Source organism: Microcaecilia unicolor, chromosome 3, assembly GCF_901765095.1.
Source record: "Microcaecilia unicolor chromosome 3, aMicUni1.1, whole genome shotgun sequence".
Lineage (NCBI taxonomy): Eukaryota > Metazoa > Chordata > Amphibia > Gymnophiona > Siphonopidae > Microcaecilia > Microcaecilia unicolor.
In genome coordinates, this window is record NC_044033.1 from 374048738 (window position 1) to 374074523 (window position 25786).

Sequence of the window (25786 nt, forward strand, 5' to 3'; positions counted from 1 at the left end):
ACAGCCCTTCCCTTACCAATCCCTTAGCGAATCGGTAAAAAACGGGCATGCATGAAGGAAATCGCATGCAAATGAGCTGCTCACTGTTAGCTCATTTGCACGCAATTTCCTTCCTAAGGTGGAGAAGCCAGTTGGCCAGCTGAGCATGGGCAGAGCATCCAAGCGTTATGCTGGCTGCTCTGCGCATGCCAAAGATGGCTTCATACATGCAGACAAGCTGCATGTATAATAGCCGTCAATAAACTGCCAGGCATTTTGTGCAGCAGAGGGAGAGAGCGGGAGAGAGAATCGGGGATCGGGACGTGCGAGGACGCCCAAATCAAAACTATTTGGACGTCCCTTTCGATTATGCCCCTCCATGTTTCTCTCTTAGCCAATCACAGTGCATTTAGCTGACACCAGTGACAGCTAAACATGCTGTGATTGGCTGAGAGAGACATGGAGGGGCATAATTAAAAGGGACGTCCAAATAGTTTTGATTTGGATGTCATCTCACGTCCCGATCCCTGATTCTCTCCGGTGGTGGTCATTTCGGGTCTGGCACCTTAGTCGTAAGAAAAACGCGTCCAAGAGAAAGACACCCATCACAAAATCTGAAGAACAAAACGTCCAAGTGTTCATCAGGGATGTCCTTTTTTTTGAGTGAAGGACGTCCAAGTGTTAGGCACTTGAAAAGATGTCTCTGACGAGCACTTGGACGTTTTGTTTTCTTCCGATTTTTGCGATGGGCGTCCTCCTCTGCATGGGTCCCGCTCACAGCAGCCCCAACGAGAGGTGTAGACCTCCCGTTAGGTTTTCCACGGTGCATGGGGTCGGAAAACGGCTGTGCATCTGCCTTGCATGCGCATTATAATACTAATTAGCTCAGTTGCATTCCGTTTTCGTTAGCTGCTACCGTGACAGGAAAATGGCTTGGAGAACCCTTTTGTGCATGTCTTGTTTTACTACTTGCTCGCTAGACTGGCTAGAACTGGTTTAAAAACCACGTTGCTGGCTTGTTAGGTTTAGTGCATCTGGCCCTTAGTGTTACTTCACAAAGTACCTTGCAGTGACGGGATTTTGTTGCTATTATTGAGGTGCTACCAGAATTTGAATACATTATTATATGTCATTGCTGTAATTATAATGCAGGATCCTGTCATATGTGTTGAGATGTTTGCCATTATAGTAGACTTATGTCTGGTCAAGTTTGATATGGCATAATGTAACTATATTTACAAATATCGTTTTTTAAGTATGTATGTGATGTATGTATGTATTGATGCAGGGCAGCTGTTGGGCAGCATTCTAAGGCATTATTTTGTAGTATCCCAATAAACACTACTCATAGCTATATACATAGTGCCCACACATATTAGCTCTGGGTCCACCCAAAAAGTCAGATCTGGCTACACCACTGCTCTGGACTTTGTTCAAAGTCCATAGGTTACATACAATGTATTCAGTGAAGGTATGTTTGGACTGTTCTGAAAACTGGTGCACAGATCAAAAGAACGTGGGGACTGTGCAATTATGTGGGTAGTATGAAAATAGCTCTTTATAATAGTTCCGAGAGCCTGTATTTACTTATGTAATTATATTAATTATAACGTACATTTTCAAAATAATACCAGGCAAAATTTCAGAAACAGACGGGTTGATTTCAGTAGCATTTACCCTCCTAAGTGGATAAAAGCTGCCTACTGAGGCCAGTCATTGATTTTCAGCATTATCTAAATAATGCAGCTGAAAACATTTACTGACTGCCCTGGTGCTATCCGTATAGTTCTGGGATGATCCAGGGGCGGAGCCAGCAGTTATCCAGGCACTGTCAATATTCAGTGCCGATAGTCAGATAACTATCTGAACAAAATAGCTGTCCTAATTTGTCCGGATATTGCTGAATATTGGTGGCACCCAAGTAACTTCCAGTGACTGATTTATACCCAACTATTCAGTGCAGGTCAGGGCTGCCGAGTGACAGCTGGGCCCGGGGCAGGACTGCCGCTGCCATTCTGCCCTCCCCCCCCACTTGTGCCGCAGCTACTGCTGCCACCCTACACTCAGGCTGCTTCCCCCACCCACGCCCTTACCTTCCTGTGTCCGACTGCTCTTCCCTAGGTCTGTCATCTCATACTCCTGTGTGCTGGGACCCAGATGATTGCATTAATGTAACAACCCAGGTTATCGTGTTAATGCAATCATCCGGGTCCTGGCACAAAGGAGTAGGAGACAGACAGACCCAGAAGCAGGCAGGTAGGATGAAGCTTGCTGGCACCGGGCTCCCCCTTGGAGGCTGGGCCCATGGAATTTTGCCCTCCCCCCTCGGCGGCCCTGGTGCTGCTATCCAAGCAAGTTTAAATGGTGTCATGAGTGTTTTAAAGTAATGCCAACCATGGTGTTTAAATATCGAGGGGATAATCTTTTAAAGAAAACAAAAACCTAAATATACAAACCACATTACGAAACAACACTGTCATGTTAGACCACACTGTGGAGAAGGAGGACAATGCTATAGAAAAGAAAGCCCAATTTATATCAGATAAAGAAAAAAAATATATGTATAACCCCCTGGAAAGCCAATCCAAAAATAACTGTAATTAGTCCCTCAACTCCTGGATAACCACATTTTCAGCTTATAGCAAGATTAGCCTTCATTATTTTTGTCTGAAAGAAAATGTTCTAGCTGAATTTGTTCCACAAAGGTGCTGAGATCTTGTATGTATGTTGTATTCAGATTATATGCCATTTATTGCCTTTGACTTTATTCAAAAGAAAGATTTAATACAGAGAGTAAAGTAACTATAGACACCAACAAACTTTTTACTATGATTGAAAGGTGTTTTGAAAAGAGCTGCCTGCAGAGATCCATTCAAAAAGCACCAATTAAGTGCTTGAAAGATTGCAATGAAAGAGGAAAACTCTAAACTAGGCTACTAGAAGCTAAAACAGCATTGACTCAGACACTCCAAGTATGCAAATGCCGAGAAACTTAAACAATGTGGGCGAAGATACTGTAACAAGCTTCCTTCTCTCTGTGTCTCCTCGTTGCAGGACAACAGCCGGCGGCAGAAGCAGAACCTGAGCCAGCGCTTTGACTCCCTGTACAACATCCTGGAAGAACGGAAGAAGGAGTTGTTGCAGATCATCAGTCGGGAGCAGGAGGAGAAGCTGCAGCATGTGCGCTCCCTCATCCGCCAGCACGGAGATCACCTGGAGGTCACCTCCAAGCTGGTGGAGACGGCAATACAGTCTATGGAAGAGCCCCAGATGGCTGCCTTCCTGCAAGTGCGTGCCTACCTGTGCCACTGTTACTATTGTCAGTTTCCAAGCAAGATTGGTATAATCTAGGTTATAAAACCTAATACATAAATAATTTCAGTTGCTAATCAAGAGGCATTGTCAGGGGCACCATACACCAAGACCCAGCTGTCAACAAAATAGATGACTTTGGGTCCTTTGATTAAAGAATGACATGAGAGTGCAAACAAAAGTAGGTATCAACTTATTGGAATCCTGGGCTCTTAATTTCAAATTGAAACTTAATACTGATAAAACAAAATTTATGATAGTAACTAGCCCTTATCACCCAATAACCATCTCAAATTTTAAGAGTGATTGGATTCAACAATGAAAATTTGGGGATCTTAATTGATCAGTTTCTTTCTTTTAATTGCCAAATTTCCAAAGTCTGTAATTCATAATGGAAACTTAAAAGATTAAGATCATTCTTGTCAAGATCAGTCTTTCACACTTTTAGTTCAGTCGTTAGTCTTAACCAGTGCGTTTTTTCTAGCAAAAAAGGTGCCGGTACTCAAATGCTAGGCCACCCTTCAGGGGCGGGGTGATCACTGAGGGACCCACCCCACAATAGCCAGGCCCCCTGCAACCAGTCACAGAATCTATGACGAGACAGAATTGGTGTGTAGAGCCTGAGCTCTTTCATTAAAACTTAGGGACTATGGGTCAATTTTAGTACACAATGGAAAAGGTGCCAGTACTCAGTACCCCCAAGTACCCCCTCAAAAAAAGCCCTGGTCTTAACTAAATTTGACTATTGTAATTCAATTTATGCAGGTATTAAGCAGAGTCTCCTAAGAAAACTACAAACTGCACAAAACACAGCTGCCCGCCTTATATATAGATCGCCGCTTTATTTAAAGCATCTCCTCTTAAGGATCTATATTGGTTACCTATCAATGAAAGATTTTCATTTAAGCTCTGTGTTCTTGTTCATCAGATTCTTTATGGTATCTTACCATCTTATATGATAGATTTCATTAAGTTGTCACCACGAAATGCCACCTAGAGCATACAGTGGGGGAAATAAGTATTTGATCCCTTGCTGATTTTGTAAGTTTGCCCACTGACAAAGACATGAGCAGCCCATAATTGAAGGGTAGGTTATTGGTAACAGTGAGAGATAGCACATCACAAATTAAATCCGGAAAATCACATTGTGGAAAGTATATGAATTTATTTGCATTATGCAGAGGGAAATAAGTATTTGATCCCCCACCAACCAGTAAGAGATCTGGCCCCTACAGACCAGGTAGATGCTCCAAATCAACTCGTTACCTGCATGACAGACAGCTGTCGGCAATGGTCACCTGTATGAAAGACACCTGTCCACAGACTCAGTGAATCAGTCAGACTCTAACCTCTACAAAATGGCCAAGAGCAAGGAGCTGTCTAAGGATGTCAGGGACAAGATCATACACCTGCACAAGGCTGGAATGGGCTACAAAACCATCAGTAAGACGCTGGACGAGAAGGAGACAACTGTTGGTGCCATAGTAAGAAAATGGAAGAAGTACAAAATGACTGTCAATCGACAAAGATCTGGGGCTCCACGCAAAATCTCACCTCGTGGGGTATCCTTGATCATGAGGAAGGTTAGAAATCAGCCTACAACTACAAGGGGGGAACTTGTCAATGATCTCAAGGCAGCTGGGACCACTGTCACCACGAAAACCATTGGTAACACATTACGACATAACGGATTGCAATCCTGCAGTGCCCGCAAGGTCCCCCTGCTCCGGAAGGCACATGTGACGGCCCGTCTGAAGTTTGCCAGTGAACACCTGGATGATGCCGAGAGTGATTGGGAGAAGGTGCTGTGGTCAGATGAGACAAAAATTGAGCTCTTTGGCATGAACTCAACTCGCCGTGTTTGGAGGAAGAGAAATGCTGCCTATGACCCAAAGAACACCGTCCCCACTGTCAAGCATGGAGGTGGAAATGTTATGTTTTGGGGGTGTTTCTCTGCTAAGGGCACAGGACTACTTCACCGCATCAATGGGAGAATGGATGGGGCCATGTACCGTACAATTCTGAGTGACAACCTCCTTCCCTCCGCCAGGGCCTTAAAAATGGGTCGTGGCTGGGTCTTCCAGCACGACAATGACCCAAAACATACAGCCAAGGCAACAAAGGAGTGGCTCAGGAAGAAGCACATTAGGGTCATGGAGTGGCCTAGCCAGTCACCAGACCTTAATCCCATTGAAAACTTATGGAGGGAGCTGAAGCTGCGAGTTGCCAAGCGACAGCCCAGAACTCTTAATGATTTAGAGATGATCTGCAAAGAGGAGTGGACCAAAATTCCTCCTGACATGTGTGCAAACCTCATCATCAACTACAGAAGACGTCTGACCGCTGTGCTTGCCAACAAGGGTTTTGCCACCAAGTATTAGGTCTTGTTTGCCAGAGGGATTAAATACTTATTTCCCTCTGCAGAATGCAAATAAATTCATATACTTTCCACAATGTGATTTTCCGGATTTAATTTGTGATGTGCTATCTCTCACTGTTACCAATAACCTACCCTTCAATTATGGGCTGCTCATGTCTTTGTCAGTGGGCAAACTTACAAAATCAGCAAGGGATCAAATACTTATTTCCCCCACTGTATATCATATTACATTTTCCAAGTTGTAAAAACTTAACCTACAAAACTATCCATAATGCTAATTTTTCTTACCAAAGTACCAAACTCTGGAACTCATTACCCAAGTATATCAGGCATATCTGCATAGAATTATCTCACTAGGAGGCTTTGAGGTCCACTTTGATTCATTATATATTCTCAGACCAGGACTGTGAGATAAACTGCTCATTTTCAAAATGGCTTTTGAATTAGTAGTTTGATATAATTAATAATGCAAACTAGAAACCCAGCACTTGTTGCACTCTTTCAATAATGGGTGTTTAATAATTATAAAAAATGGTAGTTAGGACCTCTGTAGTGACTTGTTTCACATGGGAATCTCAGCCTTGCGACTCGATCAGCTCATCTTTGGTCCATTATTGCTGCCACATATTTAAACTGCTCCATAGCTTAATTATTCCATTGAAACTATCTAAAAATATGTTGTATTTCAAAGTATTCAAATTTTCACTTATCTTAGTACATTTATATTATCGTCAGGACCCTAGCCAACATGGGTCATGTTTCACATTGCTGCTTCAGGGCACGGTCCTGAAAAAATAAGTTCAATGAATACTAGTCTCTTAAATTACATTCAATATAAAATTAATACACCTATATGGAAATAATTTTACCTGGCATTAAGATACCCAACTTATGCCAGCCATGTAGCTGGTTAAGCAAGAAAGGTATGTGCATAACTTACAGTATTCTGTAGGTTATGCACATAAATGGGAGATTCACCCATGTCCTGCCCATGCTCCACCTCTGTATGCTCACCTTGCAAATAAGTATAAGAAACAGAGAAATATGATGGCAGACAAGTAACCCTCAGAAACCCCTAACTCCTCCTTTCCCTAAAAGATCCCACGTGCCTGTCCCACACTTCCTTAAATTCTGACACAGCCCTTGTCTCCATGACTTCCACTGGGAGGCCATTCCACGCATCCACTACTCTTGCCATGAAAGAGTATTTTTTTTTTATTTCTTCCAATTTATTTCCTCTTAACTTCATCCTATGCTCTCTCATTCCAGAGTTTTCCTTCATTTGAAAAAGGCTCACCTCCTGCACATTAATGCCGCTGAGGTATTTAAACATCTCTATCATATCCCCTCTCTCTTGCCTCTCTTCCAGCGTATACATGTTGGGTTCATAAGCCTGCCCTTATATGTTTTATGATGGAGACCGCTTACCAATTTTATAATTGCCCTCTTGACCGACTCCATCCTCTTTATATCTTTCTGTAGGTGTAGTCGAATTGCACACAGTACTCTGAATGGGGCCTCACCAGAGACTTATACAAGGGCACTATCACCTCTTTTTTCCCACTGGTCATCCCTCTCCTTATGTACCCGAGCATCCTTCTGGCTTTGAGTGTCACCTTTTCTATCTGTTAGGCCACCTTAAGGTCATCAGACACAATCACTCCCAAGTTCCTCTCTTTTTTCGTACACAGAAGCACTTCACCCCCTATTATTATTTATTATTTATTGCATTTGTATCCCACATTCCCCCACCTATTTGCAGGCTCAATGTGGCTTACATAGATTTGTTAAGATTGTCATTTCAGGATATCAGATACAATTAGTAATATGTATATATACAATTAATAATGTGTATATACTACTACTATAAATCATTTCTATAGCGCTACCAGTTGTACGCAGCGCTTCACAATTAAACATGAAGAAAAGACAGTCCCTGCTCAGAAGAGTGGGGGATGGTAAGCTTGCTCGCGATATGAGGTTTCTCTGTTCTATCAGGGGACTGTTTCAATATTTTGTTTATTGTTCCTTTATTTTAATAGAAATGATTTAAAAACAGAATAACGCTGAGTGCAATTCCCGCAACCAACTTGAGGCACCAGAATTTACACCAACTGGAACCTGGTGTAAATCCTGGATCGCAAGTTGAGCGCACATCCCTGAAATTCTATTACATTGCACGCAACTTTTCAACATGCTCCTGACCTGCTCATGCCCCTCCCGTGGCCATGCCCTCTTTTGGATTGTGCACTATGGAATTTGCTCATGCAGTGTTATAGAATAGTGCGTAGCCAGATGTGCATGGCAATCCTGATTGGCACAAATCATCAACAATAATTGATTGTTAGCATTCAATTATTGACTGTTAATGGCTCATTAACCTGTTAAATTGCATGCACATCTCAGGATTGTGCACAAATATGAACACAAATATGACCTTTATAGAATCTGGGGGGTAATTGCATGTGTAAATGTTAGTGTCTAGATTATAGAATCGCCCCCTTAATGCATATTAAAGTGCATTGCAGATACGGTGGAGGCACTTACCCCCTAATTCTATAAAAGTTGCCAAAAATTGCAATTTGCGTGTGCAGTTTAATTGAATAACGAGCCAAATAGTGCCAATAACTGGCTTTTTAACAAGCAATTAATGGCACTAAATAGATTTAATTGGAATTTACACTTGTAAATGTAGGCGTGGGATCTGCATGTAAAATTTACGCATGATCTCAAAAAGGGGGCACAGAAATGGGAGGGTCATGTGTGTAACGGGGGTGTTCCTAAACTTAACGCATATTGTTATAGAATAATGGGGATATTTGCACCATGTTTCAGTTGGTACAAATGGACAACGTGATTCCCGGGCATAAGTGCTATTCTATAAACCACCCCTAAGTTTAAGGCCTTTTTTGGCGCTGATTTTTTTAGACACCATATATATAATCTAGCCCTTAGTGTCTGCATTATTTTTTGCAGTAACAGTTAACGCATGGTAGGTTACTTACAGCCCTTTCCCTGCCCGTTCCCCACCCCATTCCATGCTACATGGACCTCTGCCCACAAGGAGTCTAGTCTCCCCCTAGGAGAACTCTGTGCAGGCAGGTCCTGCAGCTCCGCTGAGGTCATCCGGTTGCTCTGGTGTTAAGGACAGGCATATTCAGTGTCTGATGGCCGCTGTCAGTCGCCATCAGCACGCTACTAATCTCCTAACACTACCAAAAAAAAAACTGAATTGGGAAAGGACCCTGTTATCGCTGTACTCGTTCACTGTACAGAAGGCATCTACTTGGAGCCCATTTTATAAAGAAAATAGACATCTATTGTTCTTTACTGGCTATATACGTGCTTATATTTTTAAGTGCATACACTTGTGTCAGCCACAGAGGTGGTGTAAATGCTTGAGCCTATATTGGGGAGATACACACTCCACCCAGTCTCCACCTCAGTGGCGTAGCTACTATGGGGCCACGGGGGCCTGGGCTCCCATAGATTTGGCCCTGGACCCCCCTGCCGATGACCCTCTCAACCCCTCCTCCCACCGCCAACCCGCCGCCAACCCGCCGTTGCCGTCTGCTACCTTTGCTGGCGGGGGACCCCAACCCCCGCCAGTTGAAGTCTTCTTCCTTCGTTTTGTTTCTGAGTCTGACGTCCTGCACATTGTACGACGTCAGACTCAGAAACAAAATGAAGGAAGAAGACTTCGGCTGGCAGGGGTTGGGGTCCCCACCAGCAAAGGTAGGAGACGGCGATGGCGGGTTGGCGGCGGGAGGGAGGTTGAGAGGGTCGTTGGCAGGAGGGGGGTCAAAGTTGTTGGTGTCGGCAATGGCGGGGCAGGGGGCGGTATCAGCAATGGCGGCGGGGGGGGGGGGGAGGCTAAAATGTGCCCCCTCACCTCGGGCTCTGGACCCCCCTCCCGCCAAACTCTGGCTACGCCCCTGCTCCACCCGTGCAATGCCCACCTGCAAAGATAGTGACATACTTACAGAATAGCACTTAGCTAGATTATCATTATTAAGGTTTAACGATTTTTATTCAGGATCAAAGAAAGCCAACATTTAACAACGAAATAACAAATCTAGACACAATCATCAAGTGATAACATAACAGCAATCAAGAGTAACATAATAATAAGCAAAAACATTTTTACAGCAAAAACTGAATAACACGCAATCCCTTTTTTATTTTATACGAAGACTCCCTCACCCTCCCTCCTCAGTACCATAATTCCTTTCAAATGTAACTGTAATGCACAAGATTATCCCCTCCTCCCCCAAACCTACTTTATCCCAAATCTTAAACATACATTGAGATGGCCCGGCGTCTGGGCTGTTATAACCCCAGGCCATCTTTGAAAAGATTAGATTATCATCAATAATGTGTGTAAGTGTTCACATACTTACATAAGTAACAGGAACATCAGCATATACAGGCATACTTGCCGCCTACAGTTACACGATTCCTTGTAGAATTGCCCTCTCAGTATCATTCTACTGTGTTAACTGTCAGTCTGCATTGACATATTTACTAGTGTTGAAGATAGAGAAAAAATTAAAACATTTAAAATAAAAAAACTCGAAAGTTTTGGATCAGACTGGAAAGGTTTTTAAGCCAATAATGAAGAGTAGATCCTTGTGATCATTTCAAGCTCTATAAATCTGTAGATCTGGAGCTCTTTGAGGCTGAAATTAGGCTCCCAGCGCACAAACATGTTTCTCAGTGAATAACTGTTAGGAAACGTGCATCGCCTTATATGGACGCCCATGAGTGATGGATGTCCTTACATGCACAGTTCCATATATGGGCGACCATCCCATATATGGACGGGTCAGCATGTGGACGTCCTGGCACATATAATGGGTCCGCACGTGGACGACTGTCACGAATGGACGTCCATGACGTGAATGGACCGTCATCACGCATGCGGGGTCTTATCTGGATGAGTACGTTTTCCTTATATTTCCTGTACCAGGATGTCCGCAACTACATGTGGAACAATCAAGTACATCAGAGAAGTCCAAAGTATAATAAAAGTAATAAGGACGTCTTTCTCGTAGAACTGGCGAAGGTCGTTGATATGACAAATTGGGCAAGTGCAGTGAATGTTTTAGGGACGTCCTTTTGTGGTTCTGGAAGATGGGCGTCCTTTTTACTATACTTTGGGTGCCCCTGATTTGGGCGTTTCGCACTATGATAATGGATGTCCATACTATTTTTCGATTATATCTACCTGATTTTGGACGACTTTGCTAGGACGCCCTAATTCATACTTGGACGACCTGTTGAAAATGCCCCTCCACGTATCTTTTCATGAAAATCTTCACTCAGTAATAATATTCAAAGACATAAGAAATTCCTGTTCCTGTAACAAAAAGACTTTGCTTCCTCCTTCACAGTTGAGGAACCACAGTCTTTCTGCCACAGGAACGGGAATTTTTTTATGTCTTTGTATATTAGTATTGTGTGAAGATTTTCATGAGGAGATACATTGTGCTGTGAGTGTATCTGATAGACTTCTGATGCAGGTGTTAGCCGAAACACGGGCCGTGTCAGGTTCCTCAATAAATTTTGCTTCCTCCCATGATTAGCTCCATATTGTTGTTCCATCTGTAGCCTTCTTCACTGTTCTTTTGCATTTTTGGCTTCATGTTTCTGTTTCTCTCTGACCTGCTTTCCTCTACAATTTAAGAAAGAAATAGCTCCATGAGAGATACTAAGTAGTCTCACCTTTAGTCTCAGGGTCAGAATCAGCTGTGATTATTCCCCAGATTCAGAGAAACAGATCTGCTCTCCTAAATGCATCTTTCTTCTGCTACTTTTGTGTCTTAGCTGATTCTCCAAAGTGGCTCAATCAATTAACAGTTGCTATTCAAAAAACTTTACACCTGTTTTTGAAATATTCAACTTTTTTTTAACTTTTTTAAATATATGTAAAAAAGGAGGAAAAAAGCCTCTGTATTCCCGTTTTCAGTACATAGTTGTGTCTGTTAACCGGGATGGAATCTTCATAGGCTAAAAAACCTCCTCTTATTTTTAATCAACAAAAACACATCATTGTGACGAACACTTATCTTTTAGTGCCGTCCTTGCCGTTGCAATTTAGCTTCACTCTAATATGCCGACGGGGTCCTGTTTCGCCGTGCAGGCTTTCTCAAGGGAAACATCTCTTGCTACGATGTAAATCTGCTTTAACAAATAAAAGTATGAATTAGCCCCTGCTCTAATGCCACACTCCTGCTTTTAATAACACTTCAAAATTTTCTTTTCTTATTCTGACCTGCTTGTTCAGCCCTGCCGTGCTCACTATCTGAACATCGCTATCCTTGAAAATGGCGCCTTAACACTACTCTACTCTGACGTCACTATTCTGTGATTGGCTGGCCCCTTGCCTAAAAAACTTTAGACTAAATCTTAAAGGGCCCCTGTTATAAAAACGTGGCCCATTGAATCGTGGTGTTCAAACCATTAGGTTCAAGAGACTTGAGTCTAAAGATCCACCTTTGTTCTGCTTGTAAAAGTAATTTTGTACAAGCAGAACAAAGGTGGATCTTTAGACTCAAGTCTCTTGAACCTAATGGTTTGAACACCACGATTCAATGGGCCACGTTTTTATAACAGGGGCCCTTTAAGATTTAGTCTAAAGTTTTTTAGGCAAGGGGCCAGCCAATCACAGAATAGTGACGTCAGAGTAGAGTAGTGTTAAGGCGCCATTTTCAAGGATAGCGATGTTCAGATAGTGAGCACGGCAGGGCTGAACAAGCAGGTCAGAATAAGAAAAGAAAATTTTGAAGTGTTATTAAAAGCAGGAGTGTGGCATTAGAGCAGGGGCTAATTCATACTTTTATTTGTTAAAGCAGATTTACATCGTAGCAAGAGATGTTTCCCTTGAGAAAGCCTGCACGGCGAAATGGGACCCCGTCGGCATATTAGAGTGAAGCTAAATTGCAACGGCAAGGACGGCACTAAAAGATAAGTGTTCGTCACAATGATGTGTTTTTGTTGATTAAAAATAAGAGGAGGTTTTTTAGCCTATGAAGATTCCATCCTGGTTAACAGACACAACTATGTACTGAAAACGGGAATACAGAGGCTTTTTTCCTCCTTTTTTACATATATTTAAAAAAGTTTTAAAAAGTTAAAAAAAAGTTGAATATTTAAAAAACAGGTGTATATTTAAAATTTTTTTTTTGAATAGCAACTGTTAATTGATTGAGCCACTTTGGATGGTAACATTTCATTTGTTTCAAACGCAGTGGTATCGTCCTATTGTCTATTTAAGTCATTCTTAGCTGATTCTCTACATGACTTGCCATGTCAACCAACCTAACCATTTGATTGGTAATCTGTTATTGCATTACAGAAAACAAAACAGCTTTAACTATGTTTGAGTGGAAGTGAGAATCAGTTAACAAGTAACTTGGCCAGAGAAAAGGTAGACTTGGAAAGAAATTTATATCCACCTTATTGTGACCAACGGTTTAGGGTGACGTGGAGGGGCATAATCGAACGTCGCCGGTGATCTATTTTGGCGGCGGCGCAACAGCTGGCTGGAACCGTATTATCGAAAAAAATGGCCAGCCATCTTTTTTTTTCAATAATACGGTTTAGCCCGGCCAAATGCCAGAGTTTGCCGGGTTTGAGATCACCGGTTTTGTTTTTCAGCGATAATGGAAAAAAATGCCGGCCATCTCAAACCCGGCGAAATCCAAGGCATTTGGTCGTGGGAGGAGCCAGCATTTTTAGTGCACTGGTCCCCCTCACATGCCAGGGCACCCTAGGGGGCACTTCTAAAAATGTTTAAAAAATACAAAAAAAGCTCCCAGGTGCATAGCTCCCTTACCTTGGGTGCTGAGCCCCCCCAATCCTCCCCAAACCCACTCCCCACACCTCTACTCCATTACCATAGCCCTTATAGGTGAAGGGGGGCACTTACATGTGGGTACAGTGGGTTTTGGGGGGGTTTGGAGGGCTCAACACTTAGCACCACAAGTATAACAGGTAGGGGGGGATGGACCTGGGTCTGCCTGCCTGAAGTGCACTGCACCCATTAAAAACTGCTCCAGGGACTTGCATACTGCTGTCAGGGACCTGAGTATGACATTTGAGGCTGGCATACAGGCTGGCAAAAAAGTGCTTTATTTTTTTTTTTTTTCGTGTGGGAGGGGGTTGGTGACCACTGGGGGAGTACGGGGAGGTCATCCCCCATTCCCTCCAGTGGTCATCTGGTCAGTTGGGGCACCTTTTTGAGTCTTGGTCGTGAAAATAAAAGGACCAAGTAAACCCGGCAAAATACTGCTTGATGCCGCTTTTTTTCCATTATCCGCGAAAGCCAGCCATCTGGTAGCCACACCCATGCCCACCCATGTCCCTCCTTCACTTCACCGGCGACACGCCCCTTTGAACTTTCGCTGGCAAGGCTACGGGAAAGCGGTGATGCTGTCAAAAATGCAGTTTTTGATTATATCGATTTTGCCGCTTTTCCAAGATCGCCGGCCATCTTCTGATTTATGTCGGAAGATGGCCGGCGATCACTTTCGAAAATAAGCCCGATATATACTCACTGTGGAGCTGAAATAATAAAGTATATTAGGATTCATTAACCACCTTTATTATTTTAGTTCCACAGTGAACATGGTGAATTTGAGTGATGTTTTTATCTTTTATAATATTTGTTAATATATGCAGAAAGAGCTTGGATTTCTGCCATTACAAGTACCTCTGGCTGGGTGGACTTTGTCCCAGTGGTTCTACCTGGAATCCTTTAAAGTTTTACATTTAGTTCAGTTCATCCTTGCAGTTTCTCTGAATGGAAATTGATAGTTGCTCTGCACTTCCCTAGAAGCAGATAATGTGGTCCCCAGTGTCTTTGCAAATGCTCCGACATCCTGAAAAATGTGGCGAGTGAGAATAAACTACAGACCAGAAAAAGGGGCTCACTTATCACAGCTTTCTGTCCTGCATTTGGAGAAATAGTTCTTCAATTTGGTCATGTCATCTTTTTGCTTCCCCCAAAAAGAAAAAAAAATCCCTTCACCCATAATTTTTTCGAGCCTTTATGATATGTTGGGTGCTCCTCAACACAGCATTTCAAAGTACACAGTCCTAGTTTCTTGTTCTTTTATGATTATTTGAACAGTGATACCTATATCTTTCTCTTCTTCCTTTATAGCATGGCAAGGAGCTGATTAAGAAGTAAGTATGCCATCGAATTTTTGCTTTCGACCTTTCTTTTCTTTCTGTTTTCTCCTGAGACTGGTATGCTTGCAGCACACATTTCAATCTCTGAATTAAAATAGCCCTCTGTGAGTATAGTGCTGAAGCGATGAATAAGATAAATTAATTTCTCTGATGCAGCGTTGAGGGAATACTCTGTCAGATCGACTTTTGGACTGACCTTTGTCTGTGAATATTTAAAGAAAACAGTGATAGTTTAGTGACTACATCAGATAAGTGTCAAATTTGAATATTTTGAAATGAATAACTTTGCAAACTAAGAAAACAGAGAAAAGTTAGAAAAATTTAGCTTTATTAGGAATATAGGTGCTGATGAGATAACACTGATTCTGATGTCAGTGATTTAGCCATAAAAACCAAAATGAAGTAGAGACTGACACAAAAACCAACCAGCAATGGAGCTGATGATTAAAATGTTTTAATTAGTAGCACTATAGAAATGATAAGTAGTAGTAATTCAGGGCTCTGGACACGGGCCGTGTTTTGGTCATGGGCCTGCCTCAGGGATCACCAAAATTCTTGGCAAGACAAGATTGTTCTTATAGCTGGTACACAAAAGGGGAAAGGAAAATGGGACTTGATATACTGCCTTTCTGTGGTATTTTGCAACTACATTCAAAGCGGTTTACATATATAAAGGTACTTATTTTGTACCTGGGGCAATGGAGGGTTAAGTGACTTGCCCACAGTCACAAGGAGCTGCAGTGGGAATTGTACCCAGTTCCCCAGGATCAAGGTCCACTGCACTAACCACTAGGCTACTCCTTCACTCCAATGCAGCAACAATATCAGAAGACAAAAATGCCAACAGAACGCAAAAGCAGGTACACAACCTCATTTCCATGAAGGAGGCTACAGCACACTGTGACCCCTGAGGCAGGCGGTTGTACCCACCGAAACATGGCCAATTTTGAGTCTAGTATGTCTGGTGCCCTGAATTAAAACATTTTAAGCAACATCTCCAGTGTTGGTTGTTTTTTTGTGTCAACCTCTACTTCATTTTGGTTTGACTGGCTTCTCCGTAGAGGTCTTTCCCCTGTTTGCTGCTTTCTGGTGATTCAGCCATATACATCCACCTTCTGATGGTCCACTGTTTAATATATAGTCTTGAGAATTATTATTTGTATTGTCTTTGAATCTTACAGAAGGTCATTTTATAAATCTTTTTCACGTGTAAAACAGTGTCTCTTCTAAATGTAGGTCACGTCTAAAAGTGCATGTAATGCAAGCTGCCATGTACTTGTAGATTAGGCATGCTGGGAGAGAAGTTTGGTGGAGGGTGGGCGGAGTTAACACTTACTCATATATTTTATAAAATAAGGGGGGGGGCTATTCAAAATGATGTAACTGGCCAGAAATGGCTCCTGACAGTTAAATTGCTTGTTGGGGGCTGTACACTGATATTCAATGGCTCTTAACCAGTTAGTACCGCTGAATATCACCACAGATCGTAAAGTGAAAGCTGGTTATTTTGTGGGTGGTCCAAGGGTAGAATTAAGTGCACTTAACCTCCAAAGTTTAGCAGTCAAATCAGAACGTGTAAAAGTCAGTTCTATCTTTAGCTGGCGTCGCTTAGGTGGTTAAGTGCTGAAAATCACACTTAACTGCATTAAAGATAGCTGGCCGCATAAACCCACATATTCACTACTACTACTACTTATCATTTCTATAGCACTACTAGATGTACGCAGTGCTGTATGGCAGTACCAGTGGCCAGTATTGAATATCTGGGAATAATACTGGTGATGGTTAAAAAATGCACACTGCCTCTGGCTGAATATCAACTTCTATGTGTGCATATGCATACTTTACTCCTGAGCAGACAAATGTCAGCACTATTTCTGCAGGATACATATGCTTGTAGACTATAAAGATACCCCTGTGCCTCTGAGCCTTAATAAAATAGGCAATAAATATGCCCTTCCTGCCCTTTAACTTAGGTGGTCTTTATGAAATTGCCCTCACAGCTTGCTGCTTTCATAGTGCATGCAGGAACCCCGAATGCATGACATTCATGTAAACATCTTGGCTTATTCTTTCCCTTTTTATTTCTAGCTTGCTTTTCTTTTCTCTATTTCTCCCTTTCTCTTTTCTTTTACCCTTTCACTTTCTTGAAGTCTCTGCTTCTATCTTCCATTCCCATGGTACTGTTGACGGGTCCTAGAGGTGGAAGGAGGTCAGGAGCTTTAGCAAAAGGAAGAACATCAAAAATAATTACAGCAGCAGATAGAAAATAAAGACAATATGTTTAAAGCTGTGCTGTGGTCTCTTTCTCTTTTTATGCTGTAAAGGAAGGTGATTAATGTGGACATACCAGAGCCCTCTCCTTTTCCTGTGGATATTAACTGCAATCCCAGGCAGTGGATACGCATCTATTGTAGTTTTTCTTCTGCTAGAAATATAAGTATTTTTTAATGAAAACAATTAGGGACATATCTTTATTTATATATTCGAGTGCTTTTGAGGGACAGAGTACAAAGCATAGATTGAAAAAATCCAAACTATTCTTTTGAATGAAGGACATTTGACAGCTGTGCTCTATGACCACCTGTTGGGTGTCAGGAAAAATATTTGGCTGTGACTTCCTTCAGGGTCTATGAGTGCCACTCCGGCAGCACTTTCACCCTAGTAGCCCACTCAGCAAGAAGCTAAACCTCACTGTCCAACATGCATTTTCAAAATATGCCCTTCAGTTTGTTCTAGCTTTTTCCTCATCCCTTCCTTGTTGCATTGTATTGTATTGTAACATTTACAACCATTTCTTTGTTGAGCCATTGGGTTAATTTTTCAGTGCTGAATTAAAGTCTTAACACTTTCTATGATCAGGAGCCTATCTGGACCCCGTCAGTGTCAACAACCATAAAAATTGACTTCCTGCCACAGGGACTATACCAGCATGTAGAATATTCTAGTGAGGAAGTGTGTAGACAACGCTTATTTTGTTTTTCTTTCTTTCAGGATTGTAGACATGTCCAAGGTGTCAACAATTGAGCGTCCTGAACCAGGTTATGAGAATATGGACCATTTTAGCATCAATGTGGATTATGTGTCAGAGATGCTGAGAACAATTGAATTTCAGTCAGGTGGGAAAAGCAAATGACCGTTTACTGTGTTTAAGTAACTTTGTCAGTTTAATCAGTGCTATATGAAGTGATTGCCAGCTCCCTTCTTCATAAAACTTATTGACGTGTGATCACAGGGAGATTAAATGGCTTGTTGAAGGTTACGTGGAGGGGCATTTTCAAAAGGGACGTCCAAGTTGCAATTTGGATGTCCTTGCAAAACGGTGAAATCCAGGGGCGGGGATACCCATATTTTCTAAACAAGATGGACGTCCATCTTTCATTTCGAAAATACCATCAGAGACATCCAAATCCTTAAATTTGGACATCCCTAGATTTGGACGTCCCTAGACATGGACATTTCTGACTTTTGGCGATTTTCGAAACCAAAGACGTCTATGTCAAAAACGTCCTAATGCAAGCCATTTGGTCATGGGAGGAGCCAGCATTTGTAGTGCATTGGTCCCCCTGACATGCCAGGACACCAACCGGGCACCCTAGGGGCACTGCAGTGGACTTCATAAATTGCTCCCAGGTACATAGCTCCCTTACCTTGTGTGCTGAACCCCCCCAAAACCCACTACCCACAACTGTACACTACTACCATAGCCCTTATGGGTGAAGGGGGCACCTAGATGTGGGTACAGTGGGTTTGTGGTGGGTTTTGGAGGGCTTGTTATTTCCTCCACAAATGTAACAGGTAGGGGGGTATGGGCCTGGGTCCACCTGTCTGAAGTGCACTGCAGTACCCACTAAAACTGCTCCTGGGATCTGCATGCGCTGTCATGGACCTCAGTATGACATCTGATGCTGGCATAGAAGCTGGCATGACATATTTTTAAAGATGTTTTTGAGGGTGGGAGGGGGTTAGTGACCACTGGGGGAGTAATGGGAGGTCATCCCCGATTCTCTCCGGTGGTCATCTGGTCATTTCGGGCACCTTTTTGTGCCTTAGTCGTAATAAAAACAGGTCTGGGTGAAAACGTCCAAGTGTTCGTCAGGGACGTCCTTGTTTTTTTCGATTATGGGTCAAGGACGTCCAAGTGTTAGGCATGCCCAAGTCCCGCCTTTGCTACGCCTCCGACACGCCCCCTTGAACTGTGGCCGATGGAGTGCAGTTGGAGACGACCTAAATCGGTTTTCGATTATACCAATTTGGACGTCCCTGGTAGAAGGACGTCCATCTTCCGATTTATGTCGAAAGATGGACGTCCTTCTTTTTTGAAAATGAGCCCGATAGTTAGCCACTGTCCCCAGATTCTATATAGCATGCCTAGAGATCCGTATCGATATCCATTCGTATTCTATAACAACGTGCGTAACTTAATTGGCACAATAAGCTAATCAGCGTTGATAACAGCCCTTAACAAGCAATAATGAGCACTAATTGGCAATAATTAGAATTTACGTTCACAACTCACTATGCATATCCTGTAACGCCGTGCGCCTAACTTCTAACACGCACAGACAAAAAGGGACGGATAAATGGTATTTCATGGGCGTTCTGAAATTTACATGCATAGTTCCAGAATATGGCCCAGTGCACGTAAATCTACACGCTGGGATTTACACCACATTTTCGTTGGTATAAATGGATACGTGTAGTTTTAGGCACAGAGATATCAACTATGCGTATTGTATATACCATGCCTAAATCCAGGTACCACATATAGAATATGCTTAGTCAGCACTATTTTCCATACGGATTTTTTTTAGACGCCATATATAGAATCTCCCCGTATGCACTCAATATTTGTGGATGGCTGGTTAAGTGGTATTTAATTGGCCAGGAGCAATTCCTAGCCGGTTAAATAGTGCTGAATATTAGCTGGACTGTACATATATCCTAACTAACCCAGCATAAATATAATTAAGTTGCCCATGTTGCCACTTTAATGAGAGTGCCAGTGCCCCAGTTCTTCAAGAGTGTGGGTAACTGGATCCACACTGCTGAAGAACACACAGGAAGGATTCCTCTCTAGGGATATTGGGAACACTTTCTTTGTTAGAGGTGGAATTCTGGTGGTGGAACCTGCATTCAGTCCTCTGTTTCCTTTTCTTGTAGCCTGTATATCTGAATATTAATTGTGAGTATATGCATATACATGGGGTACTTGAATTTAATCAATGCAACTAGCTGGTCAACCTGACTAGTCAGTCCAATTATGTTTTCTAAGTGTCGTTGTAGATAATACGCTGAAGTCTTCTGCTCAGTGTGCGGTGCTGACAAAAAAAGCAAACAGGATGCTAGGAATTATTAGGAAAGAGATGGTGAATAAGAACGAAAATAGTATAATGCCTCTGTATTGCTCTATGGTGCGACCATACCTTCAGTATTGGTTTCAGTTCTACTAGCTGTATCTCAAAAAAGATATAGCAGAATTAGAAAAGGTTCAAAGAAGACCGACCAAAATAATAAAGGGGATGGAACTCCTCTCGTATGAGGAAAGGCTAAATAGGTTAGGGCTCTTCAGCCTGGAAAAGAGATGGATGATGGGAGATATGATTGAGGTCTACAAAATCCTGAGTGGTGTAGAATGAGTAGAAGTACATCGATTTTTTTACTCGTTCCAAAAGTACAAAGACTAGGGGACACTCAAGGAAGTTACATGGAAATATTTTTAAAACAAATAGGAGGAAATATTTTTTCACTCAATGAATAGTTAAGCTCTGGAACTCTTTGCCGGAGGATGTGGTAAAAGCGGTTAGCATATCTGGGTTTAAAAAAGGTTTGGACAAGTTCCTGGAGGAAAAGTCCATAGTCTGCTATTGAGATGGACATGGGGAAGCAACTGCTTGCCCTGGGATTTGTAGCATGGAATGTTGCCACGATTTGGGTTTCTGCCAGGTACATGTGACCTGGCTTGGCCACTGTTGGAAATAGGGTACTGAGCTAGATGAACTGTTGGTTTGACCCAGTATGGCTACTCTTATGTTCTTATGTGAACAGAACAAGTTCATTCAGTAGACAAATTGGGAAGGTGAGCTCATGGTTTTAATTATAAGAAAACAAGCTATTTTCTGCGGCTGATGCGCTAGGCTTTGCACTCTCATTAGTTTGACTTTAGCGTGCAATAATGTGTGGCACCCTATATAAAAATATGTTTTACATATGAACTAGTACAAAGAAAGTGGGAGAGCGACCAAGGATACCAAAGACAGGAAGATGTGCCTTAATAAAAGAGTTTATTTGGGGTGTGAAGACTCGACACAACGTCGTGTTTCGGCCATTAGGCCTGCATCAGGAGTCTATAAAATATACACATATATATATAATATAAATATAATAAAAAAAACAATAACAAACATATATAATACACATATATTAATGTTAAAATAATAGTAATATAATAAGATATAGAGAAAATGAGGATAAAAAAAAAATAATAGACTAACTTTAATCAATTATATAAAACATTTGGCTGAATATTAAAAACAAATCAAATTTAAAGGACAATCATGAAAAACCATAGACGTCTTTACCCCTGAACTATGGTTTTTCTCCCACAGGGAGTTTTTTCCAATAGACGAGAAAATTACTAAGCCTGAAAAGATTGATATAGAAAAAACTGGACCAGTGATAAGACCACCTCCATAAAGCAGCTTGTGCGCACTTATGAAAATAGAGTGCAAAGTGTGTTCTGAATAGAACAGCCAGGCTGGGGAGTTCTGAGGTCCATGTAATAAAAACGTTAATATAGAATGTGTAAATAATTGGATTTACATGCAATGAGCAAGATAGTTTGAAGACCACATGGTAAATACAATAAGAATTAAAATAAGAAACCAGTGGCCCTTAATTTAAATACATACTATGGTATACTACTTGCAACGACAACGCAATATATACTAGAACATTATAATTGGTAGTGAAGGGTAAGGCAAAGTTGTAACATATAGATGAGTAAGAAAGTAGGAAGAATTTGAAAGTAAGGTGACTGATTTGAAGAAAGTTGCACATGAGGTCAGAGAGATGGTTAAATATTATCTCAGTTAGGCTAGGAGTGGATAAACATGTCCCGCTGCAGTATGTGCAGCCCGAGTCAATCCTTGTGTGTGTGAGTGAGACTAACAAGTTAGTTACTTCTTCCATTAAAGGCTTGGTTGAAGAGCCAAGCTTTCACCTGCTTCCTGAAGTACAGATAGTCTTGTGTTAAGCGGAGCCTTTCAGGCAATGGATTCTAGAGTGTGGGGCTACTCTGGAGAAGGCTCGCTTGCAGGTATCACGTCATGTAATGTCTTTTGGAGAGGGTGTAGTTAGTGAAAGTCCTTGGGAGGACCATAGTGTCCTTGGTGGTGTGTGGAGGATCAGCTTATTCTTCAGGTACTCAGGGCCATTTTGTTTCAGGGCCTTGAAGATCAAACATAGAGTTTTAAATTTAGCCCTGTATTGTACTGGTAGCCAATGAAGTTTTTGCAAAGATGGTGTGATGTGGTCCAAGTTTGATGCATGCCGAAAACCTGTGGTAGAAAATTTTCTATTTTCTACTGTGGGGGTGTTTCTAGCGGTAATTGGCAGTTGGCATGTGCTGGGTGGTTACCGCGTGGGTATCACATGAGCACTTACTGTTAAGTCAATGGGTGGCATTAAGGGCTTAGGTTGTACATAGACGTGCGCTGGTTTTAATTTTGCCGCACATCCATTTCCAGGCCCAAACAAATCCCCCATTTTTCAAGACGTGGTAGAGAAATGGTTCAGCATGCATCCAATACATGCATCCACAGTACCGCTGGATACGTTTTGGTGCGTCTTTGTAAAAAGGCCCCCTAAGTATTTAATTACATCTGCTCCTAACTCAAGTTCTACTAGTCTCACATTATATGATGTATTTTACTTTCTGTTAATATATTTTGAACATGTTCATGCTTTTCTAATTGTTATGTAAGCCACATTGATATCAAAAATAAATAAATGCTGTACTTAGGATTAGCTTTCCTTATGTGCATCATTTTGCCCTTTTCCACCTGAAATTTCATCTGCCATTTACCTGTAGAAGCTCAGTCTTGGATGATCTTTTGCCGCTCTCATAGTTTGCTTTGAATAATTTTGTGTCATCTGCAGATCTGATCATCTCACTCATTGCTCCCTTTTCCGCATCGTTTGTGTTTGTGTGTTAAACAGCGGAAGACCTAGATCTAGGAATTGACTAACATGGCTTTTCCTTGCTTTTCTGTGTTGAAGGACTATATGCAAAAGATGTTAGTGAAATATGGTTGTTTATTTATTTATTTGTTGCATTTGTATCCCACATTTTCCCTACCTATTTGCAGGCTCAATGTGGCTTACAAGGTTCTGTCATGACATTCGTCATTAAAGTAAAAGATACAATTGGTATTAAATAAAGAACATGGATAACATAATAGAATTAATACCATAAGGCCACAGATCTGGAGACCCTAGTTCATTTCCCCTACCTCCTCCCTATATAACCTTGAACATATCAATAACCTCCCCATGGTCCAATTTGGTCTGTCTCTATGGTGAGAGACTGTAAACTCTCTGAGGCAGGAATTTGGTATTCATGTGAATAATTTTGCACAGGTACCATGTGCACAACTGCTATTTAAATATTAATATTGTTTTTTTGAACTGCTTGAATTTTGAACCTACAGTTTTTGGCCTGATTAGAATGCCTCCATAGATTCTCAATCTTATAATTCTTGGTTACCTAGATCGTCATTTTGTTTCTGTTATATTGTTAACTAATGAACTTTACTTTTTCTAGGTATCCAAGCAGAAGACGAAGAGGATGGCCTTGAAGCTGATGAGGGAGAGACTGGAGGAGATGAGGAAAAATCAGAGGTAGTGGAAGGTAAGTCGGATTTATCTGTTACCTATTCCTCGTGCTCAACTATGTAAGAAGGTCGTTTCCTCCTCCTGGTCTCCTTTTAAATTCCCTTGAAATCTCCACTTTGTTCCTATGGGACCTATGTTCACTATAGAAAAAAGATTTAATTACAATTCAGTGTAAAAAATCAGAAGTACTAGATTTGTTGGGAGGACTGAGAAACAAGTGGGGCGGTACTGTAGGTTCCACTGAAGTGAACCTCTGTTATAGAATTGCCCTTTATGTGGAATAGCAGAATTACTTCAGAGTTTCTATCTCATTTAAGATATGGCTTATATCAATGTATTCCTACCCTCTCCAAGAAACACACTAGAATAGCCATAATGAATATTTATGAAATACATGTATACAATCTGGGATGAAATAATATGTATATACTGGGTTGCCAATGGAAATAAAGCCATCTGGTCGCCGCATCTCAAGAAAGATATAGTAGAATTGGAAAAGGTGCAGCGAAGGGCGACTAAAATGATAGCGGGGATGGGACATAGTAACATAGTAGATGATGGCAGAAAAAGACCTGTACGGTTCATCCAGTCTGCCCAACAAGACAACTCATATGTGCTACTTTTTGTGTATACCCTACTTTGATTTGTACCTGTGCTCTTCAGGGCACAGACCGTATAAGTCTGCCCAGCACCATAGGCGCCCCGTATAAGAGGCTTGGGGAGGCTAAGCCTCCCCAGCCCGCCACTGCCCCGCCCTGCCCCCTGCCGCCGCCCGCCGTACCTTTAAATATTATAGTTTTGCTGGAGTCGCGGGCAGCCGGCATTGAAGACATCGGCAGGCTTACGCTGGTGCCAGCAACCTTCCCTTCCCTCGTTGCAAGTCGGATGATGGCTCCGCCCTCTTCTGACTTATTTCCTGTTTCTACGAGGGCAGAGCCATCATCCGACTTGCAACGAGGGAAGGGAAGGCTGCTGGAACCGGCGTAAGCCTGCTGATGTCTTCAATGCCGGCTGCCCACGACTCCAGCAAAACTATAATATTTAAAGGTACGGGGGGGGGGGCAGGAAGGAAACAGGGCAGGAAGGAAACAGGGCAGACGGGAGAGGAGAGGAGGGTTGCTGCACATGGTGGAAGAAGGGGAGAGGAGGGTTGCTGGATGGAGGGAAGGGGAGAGGAGGGTTGCTGGACATGGTGGAAGAAGGGGAGAGGAGAGGGCAGGGGAGAGGAGGGTTGCTGGATGGAGGGAAGGGGAGAGGAGGGTTGCTGGACATGGTGGAAGAAGGGGAGAGGAGGGTTGCTGGATGGAGGGAAGGGGAGAGGAGGGTTGCTGGACATGGTAGAAGAAGGGGAGAGGAGGGTTGCTGGGCATGGTGGAAGAAGGGGAGAGGAGGGTTGCTGGATGGAGGGAAGGGGAGAGGAGGGTTGCTGGACATGGTGGAAGAAGGGGAGAGGAGGGTTGATGGATGGAGGGAAGGGGAGAGGAGGGTTGCTGGACATGGTGGAAGAAGGGGAGAGGAGGGTTGATGGAGGGAAGGGGAGAGGAGGGTTGCTGGACATGGTGGAAGAAGGGGAGAGGAGGGTTGCTGGATGAAGGGAAGGGGAGAGGAGGGTTGCTGGACATGGTGGAAGAAGGGGCGAGGAGAGGGCAGGGGAGAGGAGGGTTGCTGGATGGAGGGAAGGGGAGAGGAGGGTTGCTGGACATGGTGGAAGAAGGGGAGAGGAGAGGGCAGGAGAGAGGAGAGTTGCTGGACATGGATGGATGGAGGGGAGGGTAGGGGGGAGAGGAGGGTTGCTGGACATGGAGGGGGAGGGAGGCGTGAGGAAGGAGATGAGATAACAGAAAAGGAAGAGAGTAGAAAAACTGCACATGGATGAAGAAAATAGGCAAAAGCTGGATCCACTGGACAGTCAAGTTTGCAGAGGACCCAGCTTTTACTTACGGATGTAGGACAAGAAATGAAGAAGAAAGGCGGAAAGTAAACAAATAAATGGAAAAGAAGCCCTGGAAACGGAGTTAAGAGGAC

General features: G+C 42.6%; 1 protein-coding gene across 1 annotated transcript in view; it reads left to right on the forward strand.

Annotated features, from left to right (window-relative positions):
• The window catches only part of TRIM54 (tripartite motif containing 54), an 86274-nt gene that overhangs the window by 49327 nt on the left and 11161 nt on the right, over positions 1-25786 (forward strand). The window contains exons 5-8 of the mRNA XM_030198597.1: positions 3034-3267; positions 14838-14860; positions 17861-17985; positions 23691-23777. Coding sequence (XP_030054457.1) covers positions 3034-3267; positions 14838-14860; positions 17861-17985; positions 23691-23777 — 469 coding nt within the window. The remainder of the gene's footprint in view (positions 1-3033; positions 3268-14837; positions 14861-17860; positions 17986-23690; positions 23778-25786) is intronic.